The following is a 10,612-nucleotide window of genomic DNA, read 5'->3' on the forward strand; positions in this document are numbered from 1 at the left end:
CTGGGCTTAGTGATAGAAATTGCCTAGCATGCACCAGGCCCTGGGTTCTATCCCCAGTAGTGCAAAAACTAACACACCACACACACACACACACACACACACAGACAGGCATACAAAATCTACAGAAAATATAGGTGATATGGGGCCTCTCTTGTCGTTGCCCAGTGGAGAGAGGAGGCCTGACCTAGCCAAGCTGTGCCCCTGGCTGGCGGGGACTGGGCATGGTCCTCGGCTCATGGTCTTCTCCCTGGCAGGAAGATGAGCGATTATATATCGGCCATCATTGAGCTGAGCGCGCTGGTCGTCAGGCGCCAGTACCGCCTGCATCACCACCTCGACTTCATCTACTACATCACAGCGGACGGTCGGCGCTTCCGCCAGGCCTGCGACACCGTGCACCGCTTCACCACCGAAGTCATCCAGGAGCGGAGGCAGGCGCTGCGCCACCAGGGGGCCGAGGCCTGGCTGAAGGCCAAGCAGGGCAAGACCTTGGACTTCATCGATGTGCTGCTCCTGGCCAGGGTGAGGCGGGGCCCTGGAGCCGAGACTTCCCCAGAACTGCACCAAGTGTGTAAAATGACAAATGCCCAAACTCACATAGATCTAGGATGGAGTCAGATGTGGGCATGTAAGTGAGACCCACTGTGTGTCTGCTCAGGCTGCTGTAACAAACATTTCGGTCCTTTTAAATGAACTGAGGTTTTGTTTTGTGGTACTGGGACTGAACCCAGGAGCACTTACCTCTGAGCAACATCCTAAGCCCTTTTATTATTTTACGGTATTTTGAGACAGGGTCTTGCTAAGTTGTCCAGGCTGGCCTCAAACTTGCCATCCTCCTGCCTGGGCCTCCTGGGTAGCTGGGATTGGGGGGGGGCACCTCTGAGGTGGGCTATCCTGTGGAAGGTTCATTATGTGCTTGTAAAGAATGTGGATGGTGGGTCCTCCCTCCATATCCACAAGTTCCACATAGGCAGATTCAACCAACCTCAGGTTGATAACATTTGAAAAGAATTGCATCTGTATTGAGTATGTACAGGCTTTTTTCTTGTCATTATTTATTATTATAGTACAATAGCTATATACATAGCTATTGTATTAGGTATTCTAAGTCACCTAAAGTGTAAGTATGGGAGGTTTTGCATGGTAACATGTAACACTATGCTATATAATTTATTTGATTTTTTTTGTTTTATTTGATTTTTAATTTAATTATTTTTTGATGATCTGGGGATTGAACCCAGGGCCTTCCGCATACTAGGCAAGTGTTCTACCACTGAGCCACACCCCCAGCCCCATGCCATTTCATATAAGGGACTTGAGCATCCATGGATTTTGGTATCCATGGGGGGATGTCCCAGAACTAGTGCTCTGTGGATACCAAGGGATGCCTCTGCCTCAGAGGAGGTGGCTTGAGCAACAGAAATGTGTTCTCTTACAGTTCTGGAAGCTAGAAATCCAACGTGCCTGGAAGGTTGAGTTCTCTTAGGGGCCATGAGGGAATAGTCTACTGCAGGCATCTTTCTTTGGCTTGGGGATGGCCACTTTCTTGTGTCTGCATATCATCTCCCCCCTGCGTGTGTCTCTGTCTTAATCTTTTCTTTTTTAAAAATATATTTAAATTTTTTTTTTTAGTTGTAGGTGGACACAATACCTTTATTTTATTTATGTGGTGCTGAGGATCGAACCTAGGGCCTCACACATGTGAGACGAGTGCTCTACAGCTGAGCCACAGCCACAGCCCCTTTAGTATATTTTTTTATAACTATTTATTTACTTTTTATGTGGTGTTGAGGATTTGAACCCAGTGCCTCACCTGTGCTAGGCAAGCGCTCCACCACTGAGCCCCAGCCCCAGCCCCCTAATCTTTTCTTATAAGAACCATAGCTACATTGGATTAAGGCCACCTTTATGACCTCATTTTCACTTGCTCACCTTCACAAAGACCCTCCCTCCAATCGTGGTCACATTCTGAGATGCTAGGAGTTAGGACTTACAAATTCTAGGGGACAGGGCACAATTCAGTCCAAAACGTTTACAAAGATGAGATATATGACCTTGAAGACATGTGACAGAAGATGTAGGGTCACTGTGGATTTTTTTTTTTTTTTGCAGTGCTGGAGATGGAACTTGGGGTCTCATGCATGCTAAGCAAGCACTCTGCCACTGAGCTATATCCCCAGCCCTTCTACAGAATTTCTGAGCAGCATTTGGGTTCTGGGTCCAGAGGGTCCTGTATTCCACCCCTGTCTCTGCCACTGAGTGGATATTTAACCTTAATCATATCACTCTTTTCTCTGAATGTCAGTTTCCTCATGGTGATTCTGAGACCTGAAGACAGAGTTATCGTGGGGCAGCCTTTGGAATACATCATGTTAGTAGCTCCTCAATAAGTCAGCCATGTGCTTCATGATGATGTTTTGGTTGGTGATGGACCACATGTGTGATGGTGTTTCCATAGATTTTATCCTCCAGTGACATAATAGCCATCTTCGTTTGCATAAGTGCACTCCGATGTTTGCACCATCATGAAATTGACTCACAATGCATTTCATTATGGGTTCCTATCATTAAACAGTGCACAGCTGTATGAACTTCCTTCTCCATCTTTCACTTTCTCTCCATCTTTCTTATACAAGTAGCATATCTCCTTCCATCTAGATTGTTTCTCCCCACAACTTGACTTAAGAGAGAAGGGACAGATCTAACACTGGAGGAGCCGCTAGGAGGCAGAGGGTTGGATGCAGGGGCCTGAGCATCGGTTCTACCCATTCCAGGATGAAGATGGAAAGGAATTGTCAGATGAGGACATCCGAGCTGAGGCAGACACCTTCATGTTTGAAGGTGAGGATGTGGAGTGGAACTGAAGGAGGGTGGGAAGGGCCACGATTGTCCCTTTAGGGGACACTGAAGTGGACACTATTGTCTGCCTGGAGATGGCAGCCTCCATTCAAACACCTCGTCTGCCTGCAGGTCACGACACAACATCCAGTGGGCTCTCTTGGGTGCTGTTCAACTTGGCAAAGTACCCAGAATACCAGGAGAAGTGCCGGGAAGAGATCCAGGAAGTCATGAAAGGCCGGGAGCTGGAGGAACTGGAGTGGTCAGTTTTGTGGGGGGGGGGGGCAGGGGAGGTCAGGTGGCTGAAGGGGCATGCTGAGGCCAGAGCCTTGAGTGTGACTCTCTCCTCCACTACTGATTGATTGTGTGACCTTAGACAAGTCACTTGAGCTTCCTGAATCCCAATTTCTTCAGCTATAACATGGGGATGATAATGATGCCTATGCCTGCCTCAGGATGCAATAGTCTTAGTCAGCAATTTTTGCTATCATGCTGCAGAACAAACATCCCTCACATGCAGTGATTTTCAGCAAGCATTTATTTATTAAATTTTAAAAATGTTATTGTATTTAAAATTTTTTTTGTGGATAGACAGAATACTTTTATTTATTATTTTTATGTGGCAATAAGGATTGAACCCAATGCCTCACACATGCTAGGCACATACTCTACCACTGAGTTATAACCACAGCCCCTGCAAGTATTTAATTATTGCTCATCAGTACATCACTCTTGTGGCTTCTGGGGTTAGAGAGTTGGTTCAGGTCTGTTCCATAGGTCTCCTCATTCTCACTGGATCAATGGCTATCCTGGGGCATATTCTTCTCATGCCAAGTCCAGAAGCATTAACCCTCACACAAACTGCTTTCCAAATAAGTTACATTTGGAGGCGCTGGAGGCTGGGACTTCAACATGTCTTTTTTTTTTTCTTTCATGGACACAGTTTAACCTAAAGCCCTCTATTTGGATTATGCAGTAACCTTTGGTACACATGGTTTTATTATTCCTTTCATCTAGGATTTTAAAATAATGAAATAGTTGGGTACAGTAGTGCATGCCTATAGTCCCAGCTACTGGGAGGCTGAGGTAGGAGGATCACTTGAATCCAGGAGTTTAAGTCAGCCTGGGTAACACAGTGAGACCCTGTCTCTGTACATACATACATACATACTTAAATGGATCCATATAAGCAAATAAATTGCTGTTGCTCTGAGCCTCTCTAGTTATGCTGGTACCTCCCCGAGTGCCCCCTGTCCACCACGTAATCCATCATTGAAGCATTAATGCTGGGCCCAGTAGGGACCCCCAGAAACCAGCCCCAGTGCTTGCTATTTGTGTGTGTGTGTGTGTGTGTGTGTGTTAGAGAGAGAGAGAGAGAGAGAGAGAGAGAGAGAGAGAGAGAGAGACTGGTGAACCCAGTCTCAGGGGTACTCTACCACTGAGCTACATACCAACCCTTTCATGTTTATATTTTGAGACAAAGTCTCACTCAGTTGCTGAGGCTTGCCTCAAACTTAGAATCCTCCTGCCACCATCTTCCAAGTTGCTGTGACTACAGGTGTGCGCCACTATACCTGGCTTGCTCTTTTTATTGGTTACTTTTCTGATTGGTTGACGGTCAGATATTTTGCATCCTAAGTGTTAGCGGTACAACATGGGACACTACAAATAGCAGAAGTTGGGCAGCGTTGACACCCTGAATTGTTTTCCTGCCCAGCTGCTCGTGTGTGTGTGTGTGTGTGTGTGTGTGTGTGTGTGTTTGGGAGAGTCACAGTTCCATTCTCTCATTCTCTCCAGGGATGACCTGACCCAGCTGCCATTCACCACTATGTGCATCAAGGAGAGCCTGCGTCAGTTCCCACCTGTGACCCTTGTCTCTCGTCGCTGCACAGAGGACATTAAGCTTCCAGATGGGCGTGTCATTCCCAAAGGTGCCCACTGTGTGCCCCTCCATGCTGGTGCACTGTCCCATTATGTGGCTACTTTGTTGCCCATAGGGGCCTGGCCATGCCTGCCCCAGGTGCCTTGTCCCTGTGGATGTGGCAGCTGTGTCCCCTCCTAGTTTCTGGGTGCCAGGGGGAAGCCTAGTTGTGAATGGGGGAGATACAGGTGGGTGAATCCTGTTGGAAAGAAAAGAGCTGGTGTGGCAGGGTTGGCCCTGGGAGGGTGCAAGTAGGGGAAGGTGTTTCATTCAGTCACCAGATGTTACCTGGAGACCTTTCCTGGTTGATGCTGGGCATCTAAAGATGTCTCATCCCCAGGCCCAGGCCTTGAGGATCTCTCCCAGTCTGCAGAGGGCAACGGCAGGGCACAGACATTCCCAGCCACACGGGCTCAGGGATGGGCTAAAGGGAGAGAGGAGGCCAGCGAAGCCCAAATGTGGAGGGATGTCTCCACTAGGGAGGAATATCAGGAGTGCTTCTTGGAGGAGGAAGGACAGTCTTGGAGGCTGGAAATGGAAGAACAAGGATGCTCATGGAGCAGAGCCTCAGGGTGCAGACTGTAGAATCCTTGAATGACAGATGCAGGCACTTGAACCCCATTTTGAGGGCAGTGAGGAGCCAAGGGAGGAGGCTGAGCTGCACTTGAGAGAAAGCTCCGTGTGTGGCCAGTGCGACAACCAGAAAGGCAATGGGGGCTTCTTAGGGACAGGCGGGGGTGGTGGGGAGGTTAGGGCAGCAGGGTTTTTCAGGGAAGGATGGACAGGAAGTGGTAGCAGATGGCTCAGAGGTGGATCTGGGAAGGGGGATGTTTCTAGAGGAGGCCGTATCTCCCTTTGGCCCCACTGATCCCACCTGTCGCCACAGGAATCATCTGTTTGGTCAGCATCTATGGAACCCACCACAACCCTACCGTGTGGCCTGACTCCAAGGTGAGCTCCTGCCCTAACCTTGCCCTAAGCCTTGCACACCTGACAGGTGTGGCTGGATTGTAGTGAGTGTGGGGTTGAATGGAAGAGGAGGTCCTAAAGTGCCTCTGCCCCCAGAGGCTGAGCCAGGGGGCCAGGCTAGAATGGCTGGGCCAGCTCCCAGACTCACCCCGGTCTGTTCCTGTCTAGGTGTACAACCCTTACCGCTTTGACCCAGACAATCCACAGCAGCGCTCTCCGCTGGCCTTTGTGCCCTTTTCTGCAGGACCCAGGTAAGCCACATGGGGAAGATACAGAGCTAATGGAAGTTCAAGTGTGTGCCCATCAGAAGCACAGACCACGCCCCACCTAGGTGTCCCTTTCACCAACCCAGGTCCTCTCTGCACCCCCAGTGAAGCAAGAGACTCCCAAATCAGACTCTGCAACAGCGTTCCTGGGGGCTGGGCATACCTACTGTGTGCCAGAACCTGAGTTCTGGGCTCACATTTCCAACAGCTCTAGGCCGCCACTGTCTCCACTTTACAGATGCAGGAATTGAGGCTCAGAGGTCATTTATCGGGAACACAAAGCTAGTACGAGGCTGCACCAGGATTCTAACACTCGACCCCAAAGTCACATTTATTCAGCAATTCTTGGGGTCTCATTAACCCTCATTTAGCCTAAGATGCTCTCCCTATTTTAGAGATGAGTCATGTGAGGCCCAGGGAACCCCGCACATACAGCAGCGGCGCCTGAGGCCATGCCCCCCTTTCTCCAGGAACTGCATCGGACAGAGCTTTGCCATGGCAGAGATGCGCGTGGCGGTGGCGTTGACGCTGCTGCGCTTCCGCCTAAGCGTGGACCGAACGCGGAAAGTGCGGAGGAAGCCGGAGCTCATCTTGCGCACAGAGAATGGCATCTGGCTCAACGTGGAGCCGCTGCCTCCGCGGGCCTGAGTCCCGTGGGCAGAGGCCCAGGCCCCGCCCCTGAGGAATCAGGCCCCGCCCCAGGTCCTGAGGTCATAGACCACGCCCCTCGAAGTCTTGGCTCTGTTACTGGAGGACCAGGCTCCGCCTTTGACCAGCCAGTTGGTGCTGGCCATGCCCCTCAAGGCAGGGCTCCACCCACGAGGGTCTGATCCCGCCCCTTGAGGTCCAGGTCCCGCCCCTTGAGTTCCCGTACCTGCCCTCCTGCTAGAGGGACCAGCTTCGGCCCCGCCCCCTCGGGCTCAGGCCCAGCCCCCGGAGTATGATGGATTGTTTCTCAGGCCACGCCCCTGCGGATCAACGTTCCCAGGCCCCGCCCACTGAGCCTTCTGAGGACCTAAGACCCATCTCTTGGACTCAAGACCCGCCTCCCCAGGCTGGCTTCTAAATTGAGGACTTGGAAGTTGGAACCTGGGGTCAGACCTTGAACCTGGACATCACTTTCTTAGACCCCCCCCCATCTCACATGGCGGTCTGTTCAGGAGTCATCCCAGAAATCGGGCTGTTTTCTTTTGTTTATTGTAAGCCCAGATGTAAGCTTACAAGCCCCTTCCTACCTCTCTTACTCAGAAGCCTTTGCTGAGGGTTCTAATTTTTGAAGAATAAAAAGAAAGGTTTGCAAACACCTCCTCCTACCCTCATCCCCTAGCCTGCCAGACCCTTACACCTGGAGCCCAGGATGGGAAGGAGGGGCTCTGGGCAGTTGGGAAGCAACTGAGGGAAGCTGTGTGAGGGGTAGGAGGCTGGGAAGTCATTTGTCCTAGGACGTAAACTCAGCTTTTGGGGGGACGGTTTGTACACTCATTAATTTTGTTAATAGAATGTAGAGTTTGGGAGAAGCAGTGTGTGTGGGGGGTGGTCTAGGTTTGGACTTGAGCCCCTGGATACAGGGAACTGTCACCAACTGACATGAAGGAACGCGAGTGGAGTAAGTTATTTCTTTGAGTATGAGCTCAGGATATCAGTTTTGGCTGGGAGGAGTTGGAGATGTCAAACAGGTGGTTGGCTAGATGGTTCTTGAACTTGGGAGATTCATGTTTGGGAGTTGTATGTTTTGGAAGTCTCAGCCTCTAAAGAACTAAGGCTGAGTGGAATTTGTGTGTGTGTGTGTGTGTGTGTGTGTGTGTGTGAGAGAGAGAGAGAGAGAGATATGAGAGAGATGCATGGAGGAGGCATTAAGGACGGAGCCCTGGGAAGCATGTCTCCAAAGTTAGCAGTGGTGAGACTGAAATGGATTGCATGATCCTATGTGCTCTTCCTATGTTCTCATTTAATCTTCATACTGATTGATGAGATCACTTTATTGTTTCACTTAACAGAGGTGAAAACTGATACCCCAGAGGGAAGCAACTCACTCAAAGTCCTAAAAATACCTTATGTTAGGGCCTCAGCAGGGATCCTGAGTCCTTTTCTGCCCCATCGCTCAGAGTCCTGGTCCCTGCTTAGGCCTCCAGTCTTTCTGCTTAGAAGCTGGTGTCAACAGGGGCTCGGCTGTGTCGATGCTGGAGGCAGCAGCCTGAGGTGTCCTGCTGGCAGCAGGTTCTGGGATGGTGGTCCAGAACCCCCTGTCTGGGGTACTGTGGGATTGAATGGTAGTGTGTGGTCCCTGCACCCTGCCCTTTTTGCTAGAGCTATTTGGCCCTTGCTGCTGCTGTTGCTCCCACAACCCTGTTCTGATGGAGGATTTTCAACTTGCGTCGTCTGCCAAACATCCCTTGGCCTCCTTTGAAGCAACCCTGTCATCTTGCCAGCAAGATACTTTGGTCTTGAGAGCCATTACTTCCTGCTCTGCCCCTTCTTGGCAGAGGCCATGAGCACATGACTGCCTCTCTCTGAACTGTTTTCCCTTGTCATGTGGATCTTACAGGATCATTGTACTTGTAATGAACACCCACTAAGAGCTGTGAGGGGGAATCAACTTCATTGGGAGGGAGGAGAAAAGATGTGGAATCACTGAGTCCCGGGTATCTGCTACACCTGCGTGTGTAATTCTAATAATACAACCAGGCTGGGTCTCCTTACTGGCTGCTGCGGACTCTCCTTCCTCTTTTAAGCGGGAATGACGCTCCCTCTGCTGGCCAGTTCCGAAACAACAGGCTCTAAGGAATTAATTCTCTACTAATTCAACGTTTGCATGTGCACTGTGTGCACGCGTGACTGTGTATGCATTTAGACGACTGTGTGTCATATGTAGGTATGTGTGTATGCAAATGCATGTATGTGTGTATCTAAGTGTATTTGTGTGTGCCAGTGTGTGTGCATGTGGGTGTGTGTTGAGAGCAGAGGTGAGAGAACTACCCACTGAACAACTGTGTGCACACCAGGCTCTTATCATGGCTGGAAGCCGCTGAGAGAGCCCTGCCTGTGCCCAGTCCTGACCCTTGCAGTGCAGGCAGGACATTCTGGAGACACTGAATACTGGTGGATGGATAAGGGTGGATAAAGAGCCCAGCTCCCTTGCTTTGGGTGAGGTCACTCAGGTTCTGTCTACCTCCTGGAGCTCCCCAGCAGGACTGAGCCCTGTCACCCATAGTGGAAACGTCCTATATTAAGCTCCCTTTAACTGCTTCCTTCTCTTTCCATCCCACTTTGTGTTTCTTGGGATCACCTCCCACAGAGACAACTTGCAGTTGAATTCTTGTCTTGAGGTCACCTCTGAATAAAGTATTTGCACTTGAACCCTTCTGTCGGAGTCTGCTTCTGGGGAATCCAAAATAAGACACACATGTTGACTGGGCTCCTCACCCCCTCAGGCCTATTCTTTATTTTTGGTGCTGAGTATTAAACCCAGGGGTGCTCTACCACTGAGCAACATCCCCAGACCTGGCTGCTCAACTCTGCTGCTTTCCCCCCTCCGCCTGGCTCTTCTCTGGAGGAACCTACCACCAGGTGGATATTCCTCCACAGAGANTTTTTTTTTTTTTTCCTTTTTTTTTTTTTTTTTTTTTGAGTTAGGATATCACTAAATTGCTGAGGTTTGCCTGGACCTTGCAGTTCTCCTGCCTCAGCTTCCCAAGCAGCTGGGTTACACGTGGGTGCCTGGGTCCCTTGGGCTATTCTTGTTCCCTCTTCATGGACAAGGAATATGAGGCTCAGATAGGGTAAGTCACTTGCCCAAGTGTATTAGTCAGGGTTCTCTAGAGAAACAGAATCAACAGGAAGTGTAATTACAAAAAGGGGACTTATGCAACCAGAAGCTGGATAGTCCACAATGGCCATCTGCAGGCTGGAGAGCTGGAAGGACCAGTAGCTGCGCAGTCCAGGAGGCTGAAGCCCCAGAATAAAAGGAATCAATGGTGCAACCCTAGACTGAGATCTAAGCCTTCTGGAGAATCAGTCAGAGTCCGCTTTGGAAGAGTGAAGAAGTGAGAGTCCAACATCCTCAGACGATTACAGTAGCGACCAAGAACCCCTTCAAGAAGAACTGAGCTTGCATCTGCTGCTGCTTTTTTGTTCTTCCAATTTTTATTCCATCCAAGCCATCATCCTATTGGTCGTTGCTTCTCAGGCTTAGGGAGGGTCTCCATTTCAGTTGGCTATTCCACATGCCAATCATTCCCTCATCAACCCACCCATAATCCTCTTAATCCTTGGCATCTCTTAATCCAATCAAATTGACAATTCAAATTAACCATTACACGAAGGTCACACAGCTGGCAAGTGGCAGAGTTCAGCTTTGACTTTGAGCTGTCTCACCTCAAGTCTCTCACTTGCCCCCCCCCCCTTCTCCAGAGCATCTCCTCCTTGTCACAGGAATGATCAAGGAATGTTCACAGCCAGCCAAGTCCCTGATGCATGTTCCAGAAAAGTCCAAAGCACAGAGCTGTTGTCTGTGTCCTTATTGCTTGGTGCTGAACATGTGCCAGAGAATGCTGTAGGCATTTTAATCATTTCTCCTGTTTCTTTCTTACCTGGTTTTGAGATTATATATATATATATA

The 10,612-nt window shown here is 49.8% G+C and overlaps 2 protein-coding genes across 5 annotated transcripts in view; both read left to right on the forward strand.

The window, feature by feature from the left end:
* Window positions 1-7,882, forward strand: part of LOC107145299 (ultra-long-chain fatty acid omega-hydroxylase) — a 53,197-nt gene extending 45,315 nt beyond the window's left edge. For all 4 annotated transcript variants that reach the window (XM_048794969.1, XM_015489187.2, XM_048794970.1 and 1 more), the window contains 7 exons: window positions 255-522; window positions 2,775-2,841; window positions 2,971-3,100; window positions 4,636-4,769; window positions 5,646-5,710; window positions 5,897-5,979; window positions 6,465-7,882. In XM_048794969.1, the coding sequence (XP_048650926.1) occupies window positions 255-522; window positions 2,775-2,841; window positions 2,971-3,100; window positions 4,636-4,769; window positions 5,646-5,710; window positions 5,897-5,979; window positions 6,465-6,642 (925 nt within the window). In that variant the 3' untranslated portion in view covers window positions 6,643-7,882. The remainder of the gene's footprint in view (window positions 1-254; window positions 523-2,774; window positions 2,842-2,970; window positions 3,101-4,635; window positions 4,770-5,645; window positions 5,711-5,896; window positions 5,980-6,464) is intronic.
* Window positions 7,883-7,926: 44 nt separating this feature from the next.
* The window catches only part of LOC107145297 (cytochrome P450 4F3-like), a 23,080-nt gene continuing 20,394 nt past the window's right edge, over window positions 7,927-10,612 (forward strand). Inside the window, exon 1 of the mRNA XM_048794978.1 lies at window positions 7,927-7,934. The gene's annotated coding sequence lies outside the window, so the exon portion shown is untranslated. The remainder of the gene's footprint in view (window positions 7,935-10,612) is intronic.

This window comes from Marmota marmota, unplaced genomic scaffold, assembly GCF_001458135.2.
Source record: "Marmota marmota marmota unplaced genomic scaffold, marMar, whole genome shotgun sequence".
In the NCBI taxonomy this organism is placed as follows: Eukaryota; Metazoa; Chordata; class Mammalia; order Rodentia; family Sciuridae; genus Marmota; species Marmota marmota.